Here is a 27,701-nt window from a genome sequence, read left to right as displayed (position 1 = left end):
TACCTTATCACTGTACTTCTTGGTGGGCAGACTGACCCACATAGCTGTATTTAGGGTGCCTCTGATCATAGTCTACTTCTTGGTGGGCAGACTGACCCACATATAGAAATGGGCTCCGTCCGTCCGCCTGTCTGTCACGTTTCGTTTCGAGATCATAACTCAGAAACCGTTCACTATTTTTTCATGAAACTTTGCAGATATAGAAATGGGCTCCGTCTGTCCGCCTGTCTGTCACGTTTCGTTTCGAGATCATAACTCAGAAACCGTTCACTATTTTTTCATGAAACTTTGCAGGTCTGTCAATTACATGCTCAACTGGTGCCTTTTGCTATTTAGAAATTTAAGACATTTTTATTTTTTACATTTCCATGGCAACAAGATGGACTTAGGTTCTGTGAGGGTAGGGTTCGTTTCCGGAGCATAACTCATAAACCGTTCAATATTATTTCATGAAACTTTGCAGGTTCGCCAGGTACATGCTGAACTGGTGCCTTTTGCTATTTAGAAATTTTAGAAATTATTATTTTTTACGTTTCCATAGCAACAACATGGATTTAGGTTCCAAACTCTTCTTTTTTTACAATTTCCATGACAAGTTCCACCTCGGTTAAAAAAGGTTAGGGTTTGTTTAGATTTAATTATGTCATAAATTCTGCAACAGGGGCGGGGGATATAGCCACACTAGTAGCAAACACTTGTTGTATTTAGGGTGCCACTGATCTTTGTACTCAATGGTGGGAAGGCTGACCCACATAGTTGTATTTAGGGTGCCACTGATCTTTGTACTCAATGGTGGGAAGGCTGACCCACATAGTTGTATTTAGGGTGCCACTGATCTTTGTATGTCATGGTGGGAAGGCTGACCCACATAGTTGTATTTAGGGTGCCTCTGATCTTTGTACGTCATGGTGGGAAGGCTGACCCACATAGTTGTATTTAGGGTGCCTCTGATCTTTGTACGTCATGGTGGGAAGGCTGACCCACATAGTTGTATTTAGGGTGCCACTGATCTTTGTACGTCATGGTGGGAAGGCTGACCCACATAGTTGTATTTAGGGTGCCTCTGATCTTTGTACGTCATGGTGGGAAGGCTGACCCACATAGTTGTATTTAGGGTGCCACTGATCTTTGTACGTCATGGTGGGAAGGCTGACCCACATAGTTGTATTTAGGGTGCCACTGATCTTTGTACTCAATGGTGGGAAGGCTGACCCACATAGTTGTATTTAGGGTGCCACTGATCTTTGTACTCAATGGTGGGAAGGCTGACCCACATAGTTGTATTTAGGGTGCCTCTGATCTTTGTACGTCATGGTGGGAAGGCTGACCCACATAGTTGTATTTAGGGTGCCTCTGATCTTTGTACGTCATGGTGAGAAGGCTGACCCACATAGTTGTATTTAGGGTGCCACTGATCTTTGTACGTCATGGTGAGAAGGCTGACCCACATAGTTGTATTTAGGGTGCCACTGATCTTTGTACGTCATGGTGGGAAGGCTGACCCACATAGTTGTATTTAGGGTGCCACTGATCTTTGTACTCAATGGTGGGAAGGCTGACCCACATAGTTGTATTTAGGGTGCCACTGATCTTTGTACTCAGTGGTGGGAAGGCTGACCCACATAGTTGTATTTAGGGTGCCTCTGATCTTTGTACGTCATGGTGGGCTACACACATAAAGATTTAGGGCGCCTTATCATGGTGCTCCATCAATCTCCAAGAGTCAAGCATTTCAGTTCTAGGCCTTCACTGTCTTCTGGTCGAGAGAACATCTCTCTGGCTTCTGTCTCTAGAAATAAGCTGAGTTAATTATTTTCTTATTACACATGATTGAGTCCCGGAAACATGACCTGAAATCAATTAAGCCACATACACGTCCATTGTCAGTGCTCAACATTCTGGGGAATGTGCCCTGTGGGGAGAAAATAGGTCCCCAGTTACCTGTGCTAATCATAGAAAGAGACTTAGTTATCAGGCATGGTTGATTGCACATCATCGTATACTGACGACAACATAGGACGTGGCTCATATCAACTCCCTAAAAAAAATTAAGAAAAATACTTCCCATTCATGTATTCAGGAGCCTTATAGGTTATCAAATTTCCTTTAGAAAAATGTTTTTAAACACTGTAACTAAATGTATATCATTTGGTGATCTATTTTTTTAATTACACGTTTACCAAATGAAACCTGCCAAGTCACAAAACACATCCTCCTTTTCCAAAAATCTGTATGCTTGAGCCTAAACTAGTTTGGGCATATCTTGGTGTTATTTTTTTAAATATTCAAAACAAACCCTTACTGTAATACCAACTTTTTGAGCAAATGCATTATTTTGGTGTGTGAGAAAAGTTTAGTTGATTTCTGGAAGTACCACAATGAGAGGCAATCAAAATGGAAGAAATACAACCATTCTGTTGACTAACTGTACCACTGCCATCAACTTGGCACATCAAGGTGAACGCATGGCTCTCTTGTGTGTAATCTCAGTTTTAACATTCATGTTTTTAAATGAACATGTAATGTTGATCACAATTTGTTGTCTGACATCTGGGGCAAACCCAAATTGATCCACACATGCTTACCCAAAATAAGTTACTACCAATCTCCAGATAAAAAACATGTTCGAGGTTTTAGGTATGGAATTCATAACAAACGACTTTTGTATTCTTATATTTGGGAAGAAACGATGGACAGATTCAGGAAGAGAATATATGGAAGTCAACTTTATTATGAGGAACACAATGTTTCGGAGTATATGCTTACTCCTTTATCAAGGAGTCATGCAGGAGTAAGCTTATACTCCAAAACGTTGTGTTCCTCATAATAAAGAAGTTGACATCCATATATTATCTTCCTTATGTGTATCACTTCTAAATGCTTTTCAAAGACCTGATGGACAGTTATATTACAGTTATATCACGGCGTGTCAGCTTAATGTGTGAGGAAAGCCCGAAGTGATGCAGGTCTCAGACATTTACCACTTCGGTGAAACCCACGAGCACGGGTATGGTGCTGACAAACCTAGAAACATAATCAGGGCGAACCGGGATTCGAACCCACAATCTTAGGTTTCTGGCGTGCCCAAGGGATGCAACTCTGCACAGCGAATCGCGGCACCTCAGATGACTCCCGTGCCCCCTGGATTGTTAGAATATGATATGCTTTACATGTTAGATAAATTAACACCCAACCCCACCCCACCCCACCCCACCCCACCCCACCCCACCCCACCCCACCCCACCCCACCTCACCCCACCTCACCTCCACATAAGTTTCACTTTGAGTTGACTCGTGAAGATCCGGGGTAGAATAGGTCTTTAGCAACCCATGCATGCCACAAAAGCCGACTATGCTTGTTGTAAGAGGCAACAAACGGGATTGGGTGGTCAGGCTCGCTGACTTGGTTGATGCATATCATCGTATCCCAATTGCGCAGATTGATACTCATTATATCAATCACTGGATTGTCTGGTCCAGACTCGATTATTTACAGACAGCCGTCAGACAGCCGTCATACAGCTGAAATATTGCTGAGTGCGGTGCTAAACAACAAACACTTTGATTACCGTAATGAGAGTGACAATGTGGATTTGAATGTCACACAAACATTTCACTGAACAGTTGTCTTCCATATTCTTATGTACAATCGAGCATGCTCTTTCTACAAAGGTTTCAAAGAGCATCATATGACTTTTGCTTGTTGTTTGATCAAAACTTCAAAATTGTCAAATCTTTTATTGAGGACATTTTTAATTTGATGCATCAGTGACAACAATGTTGTCCAATGCAATTCCCTATGTTGACATGTACCATATGTTCCTGTTGGGATTTTTTCAGGCTAACAATTGACATGCCTTTGAATGTGTTTGTGATGGGTGCTACCCATGGAGCAGGATACGCTCATCTTTTCGCAAACACCGGATATCATCACTATTTGATAGTGAATCACGAACACTCGTGATATATGTTCAGAATTCTACAATTCACTTTTATGATTATGGTTTTTTGTGTTTTTCCAATAAAACAACTTTTTCCAATGGGATAACAGCTTCTCATTTTTATGTGTTTCCAATGGAATTACAGCTTTTCATTAATAACATCTTTTCCAAAGGGATAACAGCCATTCATTTATAACATATTTTCAAATGGGATAACAGCTTTTCATTAATAACACCTTTTCAAATGGGATAACAGCTATTCATTTATTACATTTGTTCCAATGGGATAACAGCTTTTCATTCATTACATCTGTTCCAATGGGATAACAGCTATTCATTCATTACATCTGTTTCAATGGGATAACAGCTGCTCATTTATCACAGCGTTTCCAAAGGGATAACAGCTATTCATTTATTACATCTGTTCCAATGAGATAACAGCTGTTCATTTATCACAGCGTTTCCAAAGGGATAACAGCTATTCATTTAAAAACTTTTCCAATGGAAGATTGGTATTACCATTGGGTAACAACTTTTTGAGAACATGAATGTTAACAATTTATTTCATTCTATGCGTTGAACTCATGCTTTAAATTCACAGAATCAATTCTTTGATTACTCATTTATTTAGTTCATTCGGTGCAACTTTATGTCATACACAATGATAAACACACACAGATAAATACTTTTATCAAAATTATGCAAACCTATTTCATGAAAACTCTCTAGAAAAAACATGAGTAATCTGCTTTGATTTAGTCATAATTGTTTAACGCATGAACATACTATATAATTGACATTATGAAAATATCATCAAAATCCGGATGTATTTACATGATTATCTCGATAAAAAACAATCTATCACAAATCAATACTGATATCATCCGTTAAAGGTCAAAGGTTAGTACAAGGTCAAGGGCAAACGTCTGGTTCACTATGACCTACAACCTGGTCAAGTCACTTGTGATGACTTCAACTTCTTGTGTGCTATTCACAGTACTGTACAATGTCATCTGGGACGAGATGACCTCGATATCATCGCTCACCATGCTGCGCGTTGTAGACTGCGTTAATTCTGCGTTAGACTGGTGGGTTTCCTGCACCCGGCTTTCATCATTACAGTTATTGTTCTGTCCATTAGAAATCACGCTCACAGCTTTCCGACTCCTTTTACGCGAACTATGAACAATCCTTGAGAAACTGCGAGAAAACCTAGTCATGACTTCATGAATCTGAGCTGTTCTGTATCCATGGACTATGCCGCTGATGAAAGATTTTGTCAGGAATACTGGAATAAAATACACAATGTATCTCTCAGCAACAAGCCTGTCCCTGAAATAACACACATCACAGTAAACAGCCAGGTAGACGAAGAACGGCAGATAACACAGTACCCACAGAACCATGTCAATAACGGCCGTTATAACCAACGTGTGATATTTCTGAAACTTGGTACTATTTGGGGACAGGAAGCTACGATGCGACTGGATAAGCGTGATCTTCTTCCTCATGTACATCGTGATGAGGATGTTCGACACAAATATAACTATCAACATGAGTGAGAAGAACAGAAGATAATGCCAGGGATGGAAGACAAAGAATCGCAACACGTGGATCTTCCCGTTTGTCTGACTCCATCCCATCTGCGGAAGAAACCCGACAACGAAGGACAAGTTCCACAGCATCACCATCACAGTGATCACGTTCTTCTTGTCCATTGGATGTCCTAGGTTCAAAGGTTCTGCAAGCTTCATGCAGCTGTCTATGTTGAGGGACAGAAGAGACAATCCCGAAGCAAAGGATGCTGTGAAAAACAAGCTCTCAGCCAGGAAGAAGTTGACAAGAAGCTTGTCCAGGCACATATACATCGCAATTTTGAAGAGCCCGTAAATTCCGATCAAAGAATCACTGACACACAAGCTTCTGATGAACACAAGGGTTGGACTTTTGCCTCCGCTTGTGAACTTGGATGCAATGAGAACTATGAGATTACACATGGTTGTAAGGATGGCAGCAGTCAGGATCAAACTCAGTTCAACATTGGGGATTTCGGGAAAGGGTTCTGTTGTATTTTGAGTTGAGTTTAGGGCTGAGTTGACGGTGGTCAGATCGCGAAGCAGTGTCGAGCTGGAACTGTTTCCAGCCAAGGTTGATGTTTGTAGGGTTTCTGGAGAAGTAGTTTTAGCTGTTGCATTAATGACTGGTTCGACTGTAACGTCAGTTGGTGTTTCCCTGGCGTAACAGCTGGTATCGATTCCACATTGCATGTCTTGGAGGAAGGCACAAGGGGATGAACTCAGTATGGATATATCATGTATCGCACTGTTTCATGGACAGAATAAAATGCAGTCTCATTGAGACTATTCCCCTAAAGTTCATAGATACATGGACTTCTTACAACTGTCATTGCATGCATGAGTCATCACATCTGAAAAAAACATTAGCACTTTCCCTGCAGTTACATTCAGTATATTCACTTCTTCACAATATACAGTTTTGTAAAAAAATTATAATTTGTCAATATCATCTAGGATATCAAACAATAATATTTGGGGGGAAAAATACCAAACTGACCGTTATTTACATCAAATCCTCAAATACTCATCCTATATCCTCAAATGAATTATCTTTCCAAAATGTTGAATAATGGCATGTACATATCAATGGCAATATGACGATCGACACAGGCACATATATACCAATGTAAAAAAATATTCAATATGCCAATATCACAAACACACATCAATTTCCAGAAAATAGGTTTCATGAGCATGCTATTAGCAAATCCCTGCTCGTACTGACAACAGACAGTCCATCAGCGCCAGAGGAAGGATCTCACTGACAGACATCAGACAGGCATTAAGACACTAATCCAGATTACATCAAATGATCCTATCATTGATTCTCTTAGCCATTACCACAAGGCTTCTGCAACACTTACTCCAATAACACCACACTTACATCCATCATATAATATGTCCTGCTGCAGAGACCACAGCACACATGCCTCTCATTTGGCCGACATTAGTTTTCCTTATATAAATGATGGGGTTTCCTCAAAATTACATTCCCGAAAAGGATGATGAATATTTGTCTCAAGCTGAAATCTCACGGCAAGGTACAAAACTTTGTACAGGGTGACTCATTTGGAAAATCGGTCATCGTGTTCTTGGTTGCATGTGTAGGTATTTATTGAACATGGCCTCAGACAAATCGGATTTACTGTAACCTGAAATGGAAGCAAGTGTTGTCAACAATCTACCTATTTACTGACAGAATAATTCCAACTGATATTCTCAAATAGGATCATGAAGGGTGATCGTGAACTATACAAATATTTTACGAGAAAATATAAACCCTGATGACCATGTTTTTCTTATTCTAACAAAAGGTGAATAAAAACAAAAATAATAAATTTAAGAAAAAATTAATCCTTTGTATTTGATTTATCTAGTTGTCACACTATAGATAATTTACTATTACATCTTGTAAACAAACATTGTAAGTCATTAAAGTCTGCCTCTGTTTCCACTGCATCAAGCTCCTAACAATGAAGTATGAGTATGGCACCCTCTCCCTTTATTCATTGATGTTGAGCTCCATACAGTGACATCTAGTTGTGAACGACTCAAAATAAAGCTCGAGTTACAAGTGGAAATGCTCCTCACAGTGAAGGCTAATGTTAATGAATAAATGTTAACACAATAAAACCTAAGGAATAAAACTTACTGGGACATTTGCGCTTTAGGACATTTGCACTTATAATATCAATAGGGCTACTCAGTAGAACATTAGCCTCAGAACATATATCCAGCTGTAGAGAGCAGTATGTTATCCAACACAACCAATGACCTACATCTACACAACCAATGACCTAGATCTACACAACCAATGACCTAGATCTACACAACCAATGACCTAGATCTCCTCACAGGGAAGTAACGTTCCCAGGCAAGGGGGTACTATTCCCTTTCATGAAAAAAAGTCAAAACCGAGTAACCCATGCCACGCAACAGTCTCTTGCAACAAAGTTGGAGTCATATCAAATCCTCCTATCGGCCAGGTGCTGAACTCCAAACATCATCGTTGTGACAACCCTGCTGTATAATGACATATACAAGAGATATCATCTACAAGAAACACTTCACAAACAGCTCAATATATCACAACAAATTACATTCATCCTGATGTCCGTGTTAGTTGTTTCACTAGTTTGTGCCTTGATGTTAAAATGACTTCAGCATATATTTGCACATCTGGTACCAGGGGATCCTCAGGCTATCACAAATGAACATCCGCTGAATCTATAGTTGATACCTTTCAGTCACCGTCCTCACTAGCCTCCGGGCAATTTTGCTTTGTTCTAATTCAAGCTTGTCAGTCTCTTCTTCGTGATATGCAAACTAGCCAGAGAAAAGTTTCATTTCCTGTAAACTACAAGCCTTTGTTTGTCTTCTTGGGAGGACAGTCACACAATGTCCTGGGACTACTTTATAAGTATTTAAACATTAATATTGCAAAACTTCAAGCTGAGCAAGAAAGCTCACAACCGGAGACGAGTGTATCGAATCTGAATAATTGAGACTGTAAACTCACAATGTACAATCTGTAAAAGGTTTCTCTAGATTTCAGAAATTCAGCATTCCATTTATTATGTTCAAATTGGATCTTGGCACTCCAAAAATCATCTGTTAACACTGTGTCACTCAAACATAATATTTTCTATATTTGGTATAGTCACATCTAAATCACAAGCTTTCCTTGAACAAATCCTTGATTGACTTGATCACCAGTGACACATAATAATATAACTCAAATGTTATAGCTTTCTAAAGCTGTTCGCATTGTGACATAAGCTTTCCTGATTTACCCAAATCTGTCTCCACCTTGGTGTTGTGTAGACACAATATACAGAAGAACAGGCAGCATCTGTGATGAAACATGAACAGAGATATATATCAAATAAGTTGAGAGTGTCGGTAAGTCCCTCCAGCAACACTCACAGTAGGGGGGCTGTGTTTCTCCTGGTCCCTCCAGAACAAAGTCTTCAGAACTTCATATACACAGCAGAACTTGCGCAGAACAATTGTGAACAGTGACAAAAATCTTCCACTTTGTTGAGTGTTCAAAGTTTGGCAAATCTTCCTGCAACACTCACCATATGAGATTATGTCCAGAACAGGGCCTTGAGAACAGAACTTGCTCAGAACAATTGTGAACAGTGACAAAAATCTTCCTCTTTGTTAGTTGTTCAAAGTTTGGCAAATCTTCCTGCAACACTCACCATATGAGATTATGTCCAGAACAGGGCCTTGAGAACAGAACTTGCTCAGAACAATTGTGAACAGTGACAAAAATCTTCCACTTTACTGAGTGTTCAAAGTTTGGCAAATCTTCCTGCAACCCTAAAAGTTTTAGACTGTGTTTCATAAGTATTCAACTAGGACCTCCAGATCTGCACAGATAGAACTCGCCCCAACTGTGAACCACTTGAAACTTACACACGGAACACTCTATTGAAAAGTCGTCTCTCCATCATGGCAGAAGTTCTTGACAGTTTGATATTTATAACACTTGAAACAAACACTGACAGCCTGTTGTGAAGCTGGCCCAGTCCGACACGTTCACTGGTCCAGTGTGTGTTCATCGCAATCCCACCTGTCCGCTTGCACTAATGACAATACACTGCTTCCGACAATCACACTCTAAACCTGTGTCCCTTTGGCCCTGGACCAATCAATACATGGCCAGGTCTGCCAATCGACAGCCAGATAGCAGTGTCGACAGTTGTGGACTGTAGAAAGGTGTAATTAGGAAACTGCATGGCAGATAATCAGTGTAGTGTCTCATTAAATGCTTCATGATCACACTGGCTTGTCTCATCACCGTATCCTTTATTGCTAAACACTGACATGCTGAGACAACAGTCCCCCACCAGTTGACATTATTCAATGGAGACGGAAAGGTAGTGGTAGCTGGTGACAGATTAATAAACTAGATATTTCACAGATTATCATTTTATACCTATATATATATATAGCAGATAATCAAGATATGTCTTACTAGATTTAGAATTAATACATGGTATCAGAGAAATATTGCCATGTGATTAATAAATAAATGAGAGTATGGTTTAACGCTGCTTTAAGCAATATTCCAGCAATATCACGGTGGGGGACACCAGAAATGGGCTTCACATATTGTACCCATGCCAGGTCTTCGGAATGACAAGCAAATGCTTTAACTACTAAGCTACCCCACCCCGCTGATTAATAAATGAATATGTCACTGTGAAATTCTGATTCTTTGTGGTACGTAAGTATATTTTGTACAGAATACCAGATTCAGGATCAACACCCCCACCATCCGCTGTACCATGAGACTATGGAGGCGGTCGTCTTGTTACGAGAGTTCTGAAGATGAGCGAGTGATGCAGTCTTTAGACATTTACCTCTACCATGGGCCATGAGAATGTAAAAACATGAGTGAGTGAGTGAGTGAGTGAGTGAGTGAGTGAGTGAGTGAGTGAGTGAGTGAGTGAGTGAGTGAGTGAGTGAGTGAGTGAGTATGGTTTTACACCGCTTTTAGCAATATTCCAGCAATATCACGGCGGGGGGACACCAGAAATGGGCTTCACACATTGTACCCATGTCGGGAATTAAACCCAGGTCTCCCGCGTGACGAGCAAACGCTTTAACCACTATGCTATCCGTAACCACGTGACGAGCGAACGCTTTAACCACTATGCTATCCATAACCATTCTTTGATTTGTTTATGAAAATGTGTAGACTTGTCAAACATGAAATGGATGAAAAGCATATGCAATATCTTGAATGGACTGTGACAGATGTGACGAATTGTCACATGGCGCTGGCCTGTCGCAGAGCAATCTCATTACAATCAGATCTTCTCTCTGCCGCTAAACAAAGATCTGAGGACATCCAATTATGGGTCACGTCAGACCGACCTTTCGCAAACTCTGACCGACCAATGGAATTACTGACAAGAAGTCGACATTAGCCAATCAGGAGGCAGCTTTCTCGTGCTTTACGGCACTAATTTCAAATTGGCGACTACGCTTCGAAACATATTTTGACAAATTTTCGCTTAAAACTTTGAAACCTGAACAAAAGAACGTTCTAGAATGGCTATTATATGGTCCAGATTGTATAGATTCAATCGTTAAGGCCGTAACTATCATTCTGAATACCCCGTTTTAATGTTTTCGAGGCTGCATGATTAGAAATCACATTCCGACTGTCACTTTCATGATTTGGTAAGCAACGCTCTGATTGGTCGGATGAAAGGTCATTCTGACATGACCCCTAATGGGATGTCCTCAGATCATTGTTTAGCAGTAGCGAGCACTAAGATATGATTTTAATGAGATTGGTCAAGGGGGATTAAGCCATCTTCCCGAGGCAAGAGGTGTTAACTGACTTTAAAAGTCCAGTTTCCACCCTTGCCGAACTAGGCTGGTATTATGGAGTTACATTTTGGCTAAACTAACGAGTCTATGCATAGTCCAATCAAAATCGCGCAACAAAATCGAAATCCGGTTCGTAAACTGTCGTGCAGATTTCGGTCGATTGCAGGATTTGCAAAGCATGTGCACCGCCAACTCGTTGCTGGAATTACTGGATCGTAGCACAAACCAGTGGCTATTACCAGTTATATTTCTTCTTAGCCTCTCCTATGGACCAATCAGTTTTCACCTCTCGTATCACTTGCGTTCGCTTCACACAAAGTAGTGGCGTCCGGTCAGGACGATCTGATTGATAATCAAGATCTATATTGTGATAAGACGGGTTTTACATAGTGAAATGCATCAAATCACGTGAGCACCTTGATTAAAAACATGAAAAGATTTGGAAAATATCTGCTGACAACGAGTTGGCGGTGCACATGCTTTGCAAATCCTGCAATCGACCGAAATCTGCACGACAGTTTACGAACTGGATTTCGATTTCGGTGCACGATTTTGATTGGACTATGCATAGACTCGTTTGTCCAGCCAAAATGTAACTCCATAATACCAGCCTAGTTCGGCAAGGGTGGAAACTGGACATTTATAGTCAGTTAACTCTCTTGCCTCGGGAAGATGGTATTATGCTGGCTGCCGGCCGCATGGAACTCTGGGTAGGAGAGTGGATATTGACATATTATAGCTGGCATTCAAACCAGAAAACAGCCAATGAGGCGGAGTGAGCGGCTGACTGTGACTGAATAAAAGAGTGTGGCTGAAAGTGTGCGGAGTGAGTGGATGAGTGAGTGGGGAAGTATTTGGAGTGAGTGAGTGAATGAGTTTGTCCTAGATCCTCATCTTACTTAGCTCTGACAACAAGCTAAGGGCAATCAATTTGCGGTGAGCAGTACATGACAGCCGAACTAAGAGCAGTGATAAACCCCATCCAAATGAATCCAATTGATGTAATACATACATCCAAGATGACAGCTGAAAGCATCAGACATGTCGTGATGATTGAATGCAGCGTCAGACAGGAACTCGCCGTTAAACCATGTCATCGGAGTCAACTCCCAAACGTCCTCATTTGTCTGCATGTTTTTTAAGTTTCGTGTCCTGTGTATGACAGGATGGATATTCTTCCATTGACAACAAACATATTATTGACAGAAAATGCTGATTTATCATTACAAAGCTTTTATCAGTCGGAAAAGAATTATCACTGTTTAGTCAATACCTTTTCAACCAGTAATTTATTGATTACTAACACAACTTACATGACTGATGTTGTGTTTTCTCCTGATGAGGGCTCAGAGGATGGTCATACTTAACAGGAAATTGCTTTTTCCACTTGACAACAGCGAAAAAGTAAGTGATTGAATTTGTGAGTGGTGAGTTAGGCTGGAGGGTCTATGTCCTATAGGGTACTACAGAAACATACCACAGGGACCTTGCTGTTTTGTTTTTTGTTTTGTTTGTTGTCTAACGCCACACTCAGCAATAGTCCAGCTATATGACGGCGGTCTGTAAATAATCGAGTCTGGACCAGATAATCCAGTGATTGATAACATGAGCATCGATCCATGCAATCTGGATTGATGACATGCATCAACCAAGTCAGCGAGTCTGACCACCCGATCCTGCTAGTCGCCTTTTACGACAAGCATAGTTGCCTTTTACGGCAAGAATGGGTTGCTGAAGACCAATTCTACCCCGGATCTTCCCGGATCGGAACCTTTCTGTATCTCCCTGTAATCGTAAAGCACCCTGTACCCTGACTTACTACTGAATGGCACCAATGCAACTTGGTGAGTCCATGGAAGGGAGACCTATTGAACAAAGATCTGCATTAGTCTGTCCAGTGATAAGTGCCCATCACGTAGAGTTATTTGCCATCACAGGTGCTAATTAATCCTTTTGTTTAACCACATTCTGATACACATTGGAAAGAGAAAAAAATTATTTTAACCATTGAAAATTTATACATTGACAGTAAGTGAGTGAGTGAGTGAGTGAGTGAGTGAGTGAGTGAGTGAGTGAGTGAGTGAGTGAGTGAGTGAGTTTAACAGTATTCCAATTTATCACTGCGTGTCAGCTTAATGTGGGAGGAAAGCCCGACGTGATGCAGGTCTCAGACGTTTACCACTTCAGTGAAACCCACGAGCACGGGTATGGTGCTGACAATCCTAGAAACATAATTGGGGGGAACCGGGATTCGAACTCACAATCATAGGTTTCTGGCGTGCCCAAGGGACGCAACTCTGCACAGCGAATCAAGGCGCCTTAGACGACTGGGCTACCTGTACCCCCTATACATTGACAGAGATTGACAAAAGAAATGATGCATTTCAAGGAGAGTGAGTGAGCATTGTTTTACGCAGCTTTTAGTAATATTCCAGCACTATCACAGCGGGGTCTCAAGAAATCTGCGCTTTACACATTGTACCCATGTGGGGACCCGAACCGTGTCTTCAGTGTAACAAACAAACACTAGGCTAGGTCGAATACGGTATTTCACTTTTTCTTAAACTGCCATTGAATTATTAAAACTGAAATTGGCCTCTTCGTCTGGAACAACTGATGTCCCAATGAACTGTAACATTAACATTTACAGAGCTACAGATAAGCAGTGTATTTGCGTAAAATACCCTCCCAAAAATATTCAAAACCCAATTACTTTCAATTAACTTGCATACAGAAACGCATGCATTTAATGAAAAACTGAAATGTATAAAAAATGCCAGCGTAAAAACCCAATGAAGCTCTTTCAGCATGCGTACAAAGGAGCTTATTTCCGAAACACAATTCCGAGCTAATTTCCTTTCTAAGTTAAGCCTATATATATTTCGAACAGTTACATACATCTTAAACATTATTCCATTTTTTTTAAATTGTTAAATGTTCACTAATTTTGGGGAAACCCCAATAGAATGATGAATAGATGAGTGAAAAATTATTGGTTACCCAAAGAAAAATGTAATAACCAAATTAAAATAGAAACCCTACAGTAAAAACTCAATTGCCAAAACGTTATCTGGAGCTCTGCATTTATTCAATTAATACAAGTTCCATAGCATCATTTGGCCAATCCTGATACCTGTGATCGAACCATCTGTTCTGCCTCTGGCTGGTCTAGTTAAGTCCTTTTGTGTGTGAGGCTATTAGCAGGGGGTGGGCAGCTGTGAGATTGTTGAACAAATGGCACAATGTAAATTTAAACAGAGTTAATTGGCAACCTAATTTCTGATAGAGAAACCCATTGTCTCCCTCTATACAGTTTATTAGCAATGCTATTTGTATGGGTACCTATAATACCAGGCTACCGTAATGTTGTGGAGGTCGGTCACAAAAAGCACTATGACAAGGTATGTCCATCTTGCAATCAACCTGAATTCATTGCTCACTTGTTACTGGAATGTCAAGACCATGCCCCAGCTCGGCTAAAACAGGAATTGAAGTTAGATCCACTATCTGTCGTAGATCTCCTAAAGCTAAGAAATGCAATAGCGAAGGCCAAACAAACTCTATTTCTGAGAGATGGACAGCTACTCGAACATACATAAACAGCCAAAAATAAAAATGAAATAATATCAATATACGAAAATAGAAATCATATCAATATCAAAACAGAAATTCTATGAATACCAAAACTTGCAATAGATATGTGTACCCTACTCGCACACATAAGTCCCAAAGAGGGACAGGTCAGCCGAAATTGCTAAGGCAGAAGGCGACCTCTTAAAAACATATAGGGGTGGTCGAGTAGCCTAGTGGTTAAAGCGTTCACTCGTCACACTGAAGACCGGGGTTCGATTCCTGACAGGTACACTGTGTGAAGCCCATTTCTGGTGTCCCCTGTCGTGATATTGCTGGAATATTGCCAAAAGCGGCATAAAACCATACTCACTCACTCACTAAAAACTTAAAGCAACAACAACAACAACAACAAAATGAAGGGCCTGGTTTTACCAGGAGGGTAACTGGATCAGATGTTCTTACAACTAAAAATCGTAACTTAACACTACAAGCGATTGAGACTAATATTCGTCAGACATAGATGGAGTTTACTCAGGTATGACTCCTATTTTGTTTTATCTTGTGTTAAGTTTTATAAAGCTTTTGATACGGAAGTTGAATATGTGAGATGTTATGTATTTTACACTTTTAACAATATATAAATATGTATCTTGTATGTTCATTGATTCAATTACTATGACATTATTGTCAATAACGATGAATAATACAAGTAATATTGGTCAGTTATTTCATTTTCTCGTGTTTGTCACATATGTTTCGAATTATTCAATCTTCATGTCAATTGTTTGTTTGTTCGTTGTTTAACGTCACACTCAACAATATTCAAGCTCTATGGCAGAGGTCTGTAAATAATCAAATCCCGACAATCCAATTATTGTCATCATGAACATCGATCCATGCAATTGGGATACAATGACATGCATCAACCAAGTCAGCGCGTCTGACCATCCGATCCCGTTAGTCGCCTCTTACAACAAGCATATTCCCCTCTTACAGCAAGCATGGGTTGCTGAAGACTCATCAATCAGCATCCTGGGTTCTAAATTCTCAGTACGGATGAAAGCGATACATTCAGAGCTTCAGAGCTGCATATGTATCTGTATCTTGAAACAATTAAATTTAACAGGCATTAACATTCTGAGTGAGTGAGTTGGGTTTAACAGGTTTAAACAGTATTACAGTCATATCGCGGCGTGTCAGCTTAATGTGGAGGAAATCCCGAAGGGATGCAGGTCTCAGAGGTTTACCACTTTGGTGAAAACCACGGGTTTGGTTAACATTCAGAGCAATGACAAACATTGTTTATTTGTTTGTTTGTTGTTTAACGCCACACTCAGCAATATTCCAGCTATATGACGGCAGTCTGTAAATAATCAAATCTGGAACAGACAATCCAGTGATTGATATCATTAGCATCGATCCATGCAATTGGTATACGATGTCATGCATCAACCAAGTCAGCAAGCCTGACCACCCAATTCTGTCAGTTGCCTATTACGACAAGCATCATAGGTGGCTGGAGGCCTATTCTAATCTAGATCTTCAGGGGTCGAGAGAGATTCAGAGGTTGGGATGAAGCTGTTGGTCATCCCACACCAGCTTTCAGCACAACCCTACCCCTTCAAAGTTGACCATGTCGGTTATACTGTAGGTGTCAAGGTCAACTTTGAAGGAGAGAGATTCAGAGGTTTGGATGAAGCTTATGATTGGCCATTCCACACCAGCTCTTATCATACTGGCCTCACAGTTGTGACCATAAATAGCTTGAGATGCACATAATGGCAGAAAGGTAATATCTCTTCGGCAGCCATTATGGTTTGATGATACGCACAGTTTCAATACAGAATTTGAATAACTGACTATATACCCAGATGGGTTAAACGGGTTTGTAGATTTCTCAAATAATAGGCTGGAGTACTATCTACTTGGACTAACGAGTCTGTGTATAGTCCAATCAATATCAGCTAACGAAATCGACATCCAGGTCGTAAACTCTGGCATCAACACATATTTTTTTCTAAATCATTTCATGTTTTTAATTAAGATGCTCATGTGATTTGATGCACTTCACGATGTAAGACAAGTTTTCTCACAAAATAGAACTTGACTGCAATTTCGCTTGAAGCAAATGCAAATGATATGAGAAGTGGAATCTGATTGGTCAATAGGAGAGGCATAGAAGGCATATAACTCGTAATAGCCACTGGTGGTGCTACGATCGAGCCCAGAAGTTCTAGCCTAGCTTGACAAGGGTGGAAACTGGACTTTTATAGTCAGTTAACTCCCTTGCCTTGGGAAGATGGCGAGACCTTAAAATTAAAGGCCTTTTCAAGCCTTATTACAGCAAAACATCCTTAACATCTTGTACAACACAGGTCACGAATGCTTCTTAAATTAATCTGATCTCGAAAACCAACCCAAGCTTCTATCATCAAATGTTCCAAGCCTTTTCTTCAGATTATGATAAGACATCTAAACGCTTGTTTCCCACTTCTAGCTAATTGTCTAAATGATACATTTTCTAAAGAACAGCTTTTGGAAGAAAACAATCGACAGGATTCAACCACCCATCCACTCTCTTACACACACAGCCACCCTTAGCATGACCATACATAATTGGCAAAGTTTTATTCTTGTCTACAAACATCCAATTAGGAACAACTCTGCCCTAAACAACTAAACAAACATTCTACTCTTGCTCATAATGAAGGCTCTCAGTTGTTACTGCTTAAAGTTTCTTCTGCCCTTAACCAACAAGTCACATGCACACACACAAGAATGGCTAAATTACCGCATTAGTATTGATTATGCAGCCATAATATTTCCATACTTGCATAACGATGTGTGTGCGTGCAACGGGGTATTTAGTTCTCCTGTATTACTGCAGAGGATCATTGACTGGAATAATGATCAATAAGCAAGGATCGCTCTGAGCAGCAATAGGTTGGGGCAGACGATGTTGTCAAACACCAGACATTTACACAGTCCTCGCAAACATGGCATGACAAATTATGTAAAAGTAGTCTGGTGTTTAGACCAACCATAGCTATAGACCAGATCGGTTTGTCCAATGTTCTGGAAAAAAACAGATTGGACTTTTAATCACTAACTCGACCACTATCTTACCGGTACTTACTTACCAAAACTACAACTTCTTGTGCACTAACTCACCAACCCCCCCACCCATCCACTCTCTTACTTACTTACCAACACTACAACTTCTTGTGCACTCACTCACCCTACCACACACTCTCTTGCTTACTTACCAACACTACAACTTCTAGTGCACTCACTCACCCACCCACACTCTTACTCAACAACCCAAAGTAGGCAATTTTCAGCGGTCTGATGCTGATTAGGTTCTGTAAAAACATTTTGATTTTTGTGGTCCAAGGACATCTCAAACTTTCTACAAGATCTTTTCATTGAAGGTTCCTGAACAGACTGTACTTCTTGGTTCAGGCTCCATGACCATCTGAAACTTAGATCTTAGAGCTATGATGATCGTAGCGCCTATACTTTAACAAAGGCTTACGGTAGTCAAAGCACTACGATCGCTTTGTGGAATGGGGCCAAGGTCTGTAGAGCCAAGTTTTCTTAACAAACAACAGATTAGAACTCTTGGCCTAAGATCATCTCAAACGTAAACCAGATCTATTTATCAAGGCTCCTGAACAAATAACAGATCAGACACCTTGACCTTAAGCCAAAGACCATCTCACACTGAGATCAGATGTTTTGGCACAAAAATCCAATACAAGACCAGTTGTGAGCCCTCTTGCACAAAGCAATCTTAGCACCAAGACTCTTTTAGGTCCATGTTAAGGTATGGGACTTATTACTGTCATAGCACCAAGACTCTTTTGGTCCATGTTAAGGTATGGGACTTAATCCCGTTGTAGCTCTAAGACTCTTTTAGTGCATGTTAAGGTATGGGAGTTATTACTGTCGTAGAACCAAGACTCTTTTGGTCCATGTTAAGGTATGGGACTTATTACTGTCGTAGCACCAATACTGTTTTAATCAATGTTAAGGTATGGGAGTTATTACTGTCGTAGCACCAAGACTCTTTTGGTCCATGTTGAGGTATGGGAGTTATTACTGTCGTAGCACCAAGACTCTTTTAGTCCATGTTAAGGTATGGGACTTATTACTGTCGTAGCACCAAGACTCTTTTAGTCCATGTTAAGGTATGGGAGTTATTACTGTCGTAGCACCAAGACTCTTTTAGTCCATGTTGAGGTATGGGAGTTATTACTGTCGTAGCTCTAAGACTCTTTTAGTCCATGTTGAGGTATGGGAGTTATTACTGTCGTAGCACCAAGACTCTTTTAGTCCATGTTAAGGTATGGGACTTATTACTGTCATAGCTCTAAGACTCTTTTAGTCCATGTTGAGGTATGGGAGTTATTACTGTCATAGCTCTCAGACCCTTTTAGTCCATGTTGAGGTATGGGAGTTATTACTGTAGAAGCACCAAGACTCTTTTAGTCCATGTTAAGGTATGGGACTTATAACTGTCGCAGCACCAAGACTCTTTTGGTCCATGTTAAGGTATGGGACTTATGACTGTTGTAGTTCTAAGACTCTTTTGGACCATGTTAAGGTATGGGACTTATTACTGTAGTAGCACCAATACTGTTTTAATCCATGTTAAGGTATGGGAGTTATTACTGTCGTAGCACCAAGACTCTTTTGGTCCACGTTAAGGTATGGGACTTATTACTGTTGTAGTTCTAAGACTCTTTTGGTCCATGTTAAGGTATGGGAGTTATTACTGTCGTAGCACCAAGACTCTTTTGGTCCATGTTAAGGTATGGGACTTATAACTGTCGTAGCACCAAGACTCTTTTGGACCATGTTAAGGTATGGGAGTTATTACTGCCGTAGCACCAAGACTCTTTCAGTCCATGTTAAGGTATGGGAGTTATTACTGTCGTAGCACCAAGACTCTTTTGGTCCATGTTAAGGTATGGGACTTAATACTGTCGTAGCACCAAGACTCTTTTGGTCCATGTTAAGGTATGGGACTTATTACTGCCGCAGTTCTAAGACTCTTTTGGTCCATGTTAAGGTATGGGACTTATTACTGCCGTAGTTCTAAGACTCTTTTGGTCCATGTTAAGGTATGGGACTTATTACTGTCGTAGCACCAAGACTCTTTTGGACCATGTTAAGGTATGGGAGTTATTACTGCCGTAGCACCAAGACTCTTTCAGTCCATGTTAAGGTATGGGAGTTATTACTGTCGTAGCACCAAGACTCTTTTGGTCCATGTTAAGGTATGGGAGTTATTACTGCTGTAGCTCTAAGACTCTTTTGGTCCATGTTAAGGTATGGGACTTATTACTGCCGTAGTTCTAAGACTCTTTTGGTCCATGTTAAGGTATGGGACTTATTACTGTTGTAGCACCAATACTGTTTTAATCCATGTTAAGGTATGGGAGTTATTACTGTCGTAGCACCAAGACTCTTTCAGTCCATGTTAAGGTATGGGACTTATTACTGTCGTAGTTCTAAGACTCTTTTGGTCCATGTTAAGGTATGGGACTTATTACTGCCGTAGTTCTAAGACTCTTTTGGACCATGTTAAGGTATTGGACTTATTATTGTCGTAGAACCAAGACTCTTTTGGACCATGTTAAGGTATTGGACTTATTACTGTCGTAGAACCAAGACTCTTTTGGACCATGTTAAGGTATGGGACTTATTACTGTCGTAGCACCAAGACTCTTTTGGACTATGTTAAGGTATGGGAGTTATTACTGCCATAGCACCAAGACTCTTTCAGTCTATGTTAAGGTATGGGACTTATTACTGTCGTAGCTCTCAGACTCTTTTAGTCCATGTTGAGGTTTGGGAGTTATTACTGTCGTAGCTCTAAGACTCTTTTAGTCCATGTTGAGGTATGGGAGTTATTACTGTCGAAGCACCAAGACTCTTTTAGTCCATGTTAAGGTATGGGGCTTATTACTGCCGTAGTTTTAAGACTCTTTTGGTCCATATTAAGGTATGGGACTAATTATTGTCGTAGCACCAAGGCTCTTTTAGTCCATGTTTAGGTATGGGACTTTTTACTGTCGAAGCACCAAGACTCTTTTAGTCCATGTTTAGGTATGGGACTTTTTACTGTCGAAGCACCAAGACTCTTTTAGTCCATGTTAAGGTATGGGAGTTATTACTGTCGCAGCACAAAGACTCTTTTAGTCCATGTTTAGGTATAGGAGTTACCATAGTGAGAAAGCCTCTGGAGTTTTGCTACATTAATCGCCAAATGTTGATATATATTTGATATCAATATACAACCTCTCTAAATATTAATAGCCTCATTTGTTCTGCTCTGTCTCTCCATAAAATCAACATGAAATTTCAATCAAAGCTTTTTCTTCAATGTCATAAATGACCCTTGGAAGTAAATCAGACTTTTTCCAATACATTTTCCATGACGTGATTTTCACTAAAGATTAAGCAAACATCAAAACATCAAAAGTTGAAAACTTTTACAAACAACAGTATTTATAACTACATGCAAAAAAACAGAACAGCCCATTCCTTAAGTTATGCTCCAAAAACATTATGCTGTGAACTTGCATTTCTAAAACATTCATTACAGACCTTGCCCTGAATCAAGACAACTTCAGAGATCCAGCAATTACCAAATCTCAGGGTTGTACAAGTAAAAGTGCAACAGCAACTGGCGTTGAATGTTGCAGCCTTGTTTCATAATGACCCCTAAAATGACCTTGACCCGCGATAGACATTCCCTCAACACTTCATATGGCAGGACATGTAAGGATAGATCCAAATATTTAGTTTCATGCTTGTCGAGGTAACCATACCTCCAGGACCGACAACCATGTTTCACGCCAAGCTTAATGCTGACCTTGACCTTTGACTTATTCTGACCAAAACCTTTCCAAAGCAGGGCTCCATATTACTAAAGGAAGTGTTTGTTTGTTTGTTAGTTGTTTGACGACGCACTCAACAATATTCCAGCTATATGATGGCGGTCTGTAAATAATCAAGCCTGGACCAGACAATCCAGTAATTGAAATCACGAGCATCGATCCATGCAATTGGGATCGATGACATGCTTCAACCAAGTCAGCGAGCCTGACCACCCAATCCCATTAGTCGCCTCTAAGACAAGCATGGGTTGCTGAAGACTTGTTCTACCCCGGATCTAAAAAAAGGCACAGTTGTCCCTTTCGATAATGCTGGCCTATGCCCATGAACCACCACATATTGAACGTTGGGTGATACAGTAGTTTGCTTGCGTTTAGTCCACCCTTGAGTATAATTGCTATTGCACATATTGAGCGCAGTCCAAAACAACATTGTATGACTTCAGGTGAACGAACAGGAGAAAACAAACTTGGTCAATGAAAATTTGAAATTTGCAATAAAACATCACCAGACATGATGACGTACAACTTCAGTTCTATTTGCTGTTTTGCTAGGCTAGAACTTGTTTTATATGAAGGGATTAAAATTACTGTGTGTATTTTCTTGTATACTATGCTGAAAATAGCAATCAGCTGTACATACATTCTCTCCAAATCTAGGATTCAGTTAAAAATACACAGTAATATAACTTAAAGAATTTTGATGCAATGATCTATCTGTATCTGAAACTATTATTTTACAAGAAATAATATATGCTAATATTGTATCATTTAGTTGCAGCTTTTTACCATAAATATTTAGAATAATGATAATCATAATGGGTATCACTTTGGCACAACAAATTAACTGCCACATAATTTTATACATATGGGTAAAAGAATTCTTCAGGGCTATTTTGAAGAAGAACATTATTTGGTTATCTTTGGATAGAAGGCTTTAGAAACATCTCAGCGGCTGCCATCAAAACTTTAAAGCTTTTCCATTCCATGGGGCTGCTAAGTACACAATGTCATACAAGACCAATGTCCATCTACTGGTTGTGTCAATAAACGAACTGACTTGATGATGCCACAGGGCTGCTGAGTACACAATGTCATACAAGACCAATGTCCATCTACTGGTTGTGTCAATAAACGAACTGACTTGATGATGCCACAGGGCTGCTGAGTACACAATGTCATACAAGACCAATGTCCATCTACTGGTTGTGTCAATAAACGAACTGACTTGATCATTTCATGGGGCTGCAAAGTACACAATGTTATACAAGACCAATGTCCATCTACTGGTTGTGTCAATAAACGAACTGACTTGATCATTTCATGGGGCTGCAAAGTACACAATGTCATACAAGACCAATGTCCATCTACTGGTTGTGTCAATAAACGAACTGACATGATGATGCCACGGTTAATTTATAGACATTCTCTTTTCCTGGATTCAATTCAAGATTACCGGTACCCAAATAGAATATAATCCATGACATCCTTCCTTATAAGTCATCACACTAATCAATGCTAATAAATAGCAAATGCGCATTATGTTTCGCATGAACTTCAGCTGTAAACTTCAATATAAGGCCAAGGCTACAACATAAAGCTTGGATCTAAATATTTCCTAACGACACTTCCTGAACAAATATTGACAAAATCGATCTTTCTTAAAGGACAATTCTAGTCAACATAGGAACTTTACAGATTTTAAAACTTTAAGGGATGCTTAATCACAAATACTTGACCGAAATTAACTTTTAAAAACCCAGAATTAGCGAAAGACAAGACAATAAATAATGATTGGCTCAATCGCCACTAAATCTGCCACTGGGGTTAGAACAGCTTCAATTTTGTCGAGCAGTGTAATTTCAACAATCAAGATGGCGCCCTGTCTGCCAGCTTCCACATCCGACTTTTTAATCGCATTGATTGGCTTTTCTGTCTGCCCATCAGTTTGATTTCAATGTCCACAACTTATGCCATGAAATAGCATCAACATGGAACATGTCTTCATTGTCTGCTCAGGAGATTAAAACATTCATAGAAGTGATTTGATTAGTTGGGATCTAATCTCCGTGGGTAGCAGGTGGTTTATGGGACCGAAACAGGATATTTATCATGAAAAAGCTAGTGACAGATCTTTTCTTTTTTAATTGTCATGCGCCAGGAGAAAAAGGACATTATGGGTGCTAGGATACAATTGTGCTGTGACGTCATAAATATAGAATACCAAACGAGCTCCCGTGTAATATCAATTTCATGAAACGAGTGAATAGTTGTGGCATCTGAGCGAGTTTCATAAAATTGGTTTCAAGTGGAAGCGAGTTTATTTTTTTATTTATTACTTGCATTTATAACGTTTTTAGAATTACACTGTCATGTGTGAATAGGCTGACACCCACACGATCCACGGCATAATATCCAATTGAGTTTTATAGAATGATACTTTAAACACATCAAACATTGAAACGAAGTAATTTACTACCATACAACAGTCCACCTTTAGAATTCAGGCATCCATTCCACAGAGTTATCGTAGTGCTCAGGTTATCACAACTCACATAGTTTAACATAGACTTACGACTGTCGTTGCGCTACTGTACGATCGCCTTGTGGAATGGGGCTCTGAACCACAAAGTTTGCAATCACTTGACATTACCCGATGACGTAATTTGTGGAATTTTGTTGCAAGATCCATCGAAGAAACAATGCCATGTGACGTCAGCCCAGCAACAAGGTTGCTGGGGTCATCGAGTGTGCATAAGCTCCTCTCAGTGATCTATCATCTCCACACGCAATGTCGTTGAATATGCCAAGGGATGTTGAGAGCTTTCAATATTTGTTCGTGAAACTTGTTCCGATAGTACATAAGCACGCGTTTGGTATTACACAATGTGTAATACAGCTGTATGTTTATTAAACAGGTGATCTCTTCACGGACAAGTAATAAAGAAAGATGCTTGACGTCAACTTTCTTCCGTAAATATCGCAATGTGTGCAGACTGTAAAAAAGGTATCATACTTTTCTCGTAAGTTTGTAATGTAATAGAAATATTATTTCAACGCATTACAGCATACATGTCTATTTTCAATTAATCAGACATTATATCTAAAAACTGCAATAATTACATAAACAGTAATAAGCCTGAAAATGGGAATTTGCAGAAAATGAGTCCAAATGTTTGTTGCTATGGTACTCTGTAATAAATATGAATTGATGCTGATCAAATGTATTTTGGTGGTCCTACATACTGTAGTTTTAAAATATAGTAAGGAGTCAAAATGTACTTTTTCACCCATGAGGTCCTTGTCTCATGGTTGGTCACAATTGTTATTTTCATAATTCACAATGTCAAGATCAAAGGCCATTTCATATACAGTGGTCCCTCGCTACAACGCTACCAATGGGGTCCAAATAATTTGTGGGCGATATAGACGATGAGCCGTTTAACCGAGGCCGAGGCGGGGGAGCGCGCTCGGCAAATCTCAAATCATCAATATATGTTTATCTCACGTCACGTCAAAATAGTATATATTTTTATGGACCTAGATCTACCTGGAATATCATTCATTTATTAAATCTGTCACATTTCACAATGTCTGAAATACGTATACCATTTCAATTTATAATTTTTTATCGATAGATTAAAAAATTATTCACTATTTCCCGCAATATTATTGAAAATAAAATTCTCGGACACACATTTTGACAACGGGTCCGCATCGAACATGTCAAAGAGCAAAATAAAGACGTTTTAAGCAAATCTTTAAATATATTATACAAAGTGATAAATAAAATCAACAGAAATATATCTAAAAGTAATCAAACTTACATCTAAGTTATTATTTCCATCGTTTCGTGCGATCGCGTGTAATGTAAGTCAAATGACATCTCGGCTTTCGTCGCCTTGAATTCCCGGCTCGGACACAACGTTTAATGTACTCAACAAATAAATGTATGTAATGTTATTTTTGTAAGATCAACAGAAATAGCAACACTTTTAGACTTGCTCTTGACTGTGTTTGAGTTGTGGCTGACAGCTTCCTGACTCTAGGGAGACATCAATCAGAGCAGACATGTGAAGATCTGGGGTAGAAAAGGTCTTCAGCAACCCACTGTTGCTGTAAAAGGCGACTGTGCTTGTTGTAAGAGGCGAATAATGGGATCAGGAGGTCAGGCTCGCTGAATTGGTTAATGCATGTCATCGTATCCCAATTGCGTGGATCGATGTTCATGATGTCCATCACTGGATTGTGATTCCGGTCACAAAGTCAGGTCACATGATAAGCCTACACCTGCCGTGAGGTCACTGGAGCAGAAAACTTTCTTGCGGAATATGACAAGCAAAGCCAAGTAAGCTTGGAGTTTATCGGCTATTGCTTACAAAAAAACCTTCAGAACAGTCAACGTCCTGTCCCTTTAATTATGTGCACAACATTGTTTCACTCATGTAGCATCTGGCTACTAAAACTGGACTGGACAAAAATATGGCGGAGATATTTCCAATGTGACTTAACGTTTTTAACATTTTTTAACTACCGGTAGTCCGGACTAATGACAGTTTTACAGTGCTAGCCCGCTGAGATACCATGCCGCATTTGAACACGGATACCCCACTCAGATACATTGAACTGAAGCATTAGACTGGCCAGTCCTTGTTTTATCCCCTTAATGCGAGTATTGTAAGTTTATGTATGATGTGGACCCAGGATCACACCACTGACATTCTGCTGTACCCAGTACACCGTTAAGACGGTTCAATGTGAGCTAAAACTTCCCTCAATATCCTAATAGCACAATTAGGGTTGGGAGTGTGATAATAGAACACACCAATGGATAGCCTCACAAACTACTGCAATTCAAGGTATATGCGATATAGAAATGTATTTGTTTTGAAGTGTGCCACAGGGAGGTCATATAGATGTCTTAACTCTGCCTGTGTGTCTGAGTGAGTGAGTGAGTTGGGTTTAACACCGCTTTGAACAGTGTTCCAGGTATATCACCGCGTGTCAACTTATGTGGGAGGAAAGCCCGAAGTGATGCAGGTCTCAGACAGTTACCGCTTAAAACCCACGAGCACAGGAGTGGTGCTTACAAACCTAGAAACATAATTGGATCAAACTGGGATTCGAAACCCACAACAAGAGGTTCCTGGCATGCACAGGGATGCAACTCTACACAACAAATTGTGGCACCAGAAACGACAGGGCTACCCGTGCCCCATGTGCCCTTTGGCATTTAAGTGTGCCAGCAAGAAGAATACTTTGGATTCATCCTCGAACTCAACATGCTCAATGAATGTTAAGATCAGGGATAGAATAGGTCTTCAGCAACCCATGCTTGCCGTAAAAGGCGACTGGGCTTGTTGTAAGAGGCGACTAATGATATCGGGTGGTCAGGTTCGCTGACTTGGTTGATGCATGTCATCGTATCCCAATTGCGTAGATCAATGCTCATGATGTCAATCACTGGTGTGTCTGGTCCGGACTCGATTATTTCCAGACCGCCGTCATATAGCTGGAATATTGGTGAGTGCGGCGTTAAACAACAAACAAAGAAACAAACAAACAAGCAATGAATGTTAAGAAGCAGGTGCAAACAAGAGTTTGCCACTAACGTGGCTATATCCCCTGCCCCTGTTGCAGAATTTATGACATAATTAAATCTAAACAAACCCTAATCTTTTTCAACCAAGGTGGAACTTGTCATGGAAATTGTACAAAAAAGAAGAGTTTGCCACTAACGTGGCCAAGTCTCCTGCCCAGCAAATGAAGTGTATATTATGTCAACAACAGTGAAATTTGATCACACAAACACATACATTTGAAAATATTCAAAATTTTGTAAGGAGTAAAAG

The 27,701-nt window shown here is 40.0% G+C and overlaps 2 protein-coding genes across 2 annotated transcripts in view; both read right to left on the bottom strand.

The window, feature by feature from the left end:
• The window catches only part of LOC124116088 (tudor domain-containing protein 1-like), a 92,382-nt gene that overhangs the window by 36,442 nt on the left and 28,239 nt on the right, over positions 1-27,701 (bottom strand). The gene's annotated exons all lie outside the window — the stretch shown is intronic.
• On the bottom strand, positions 3,829-9,602 carry LOC124116071 (lysophosphatidic acid receptor 1-B-like). Its single transcript, XM_046477268.2, has one exon. It carries the CDS (start codon positions 6,206-6,208, stop codon positions 4,883-4,885), a length of 1,326 nt encoding a protein of 441 aa, XP_046333224.1. The 5' UTR covers positions 6,209-9,602; the 3' UTR covers positions 3,829-4,882.

The sequence above is a fragment of the Haliotis rufescens genome, unplaced genomic scaffold, assembly GCF_023055435.1.
Source record: "Haliotis rufescens isolate VD_foot unplaced genomic scaffold, xgHalRufe1.0.p SCAF_23, whole genome shotgun sequence".
NCBI lineage: Eukaryota > Metazoa > Mollusca > Gastropoda > Lepetellida > Haliotidae > Haliotis > Haliotis rufescens.
The sequence above is the reverse complement of the archived record's forward strand: the minus strand, read 5'-3'. Positions and strand labels throughout refer to the sequence as shown.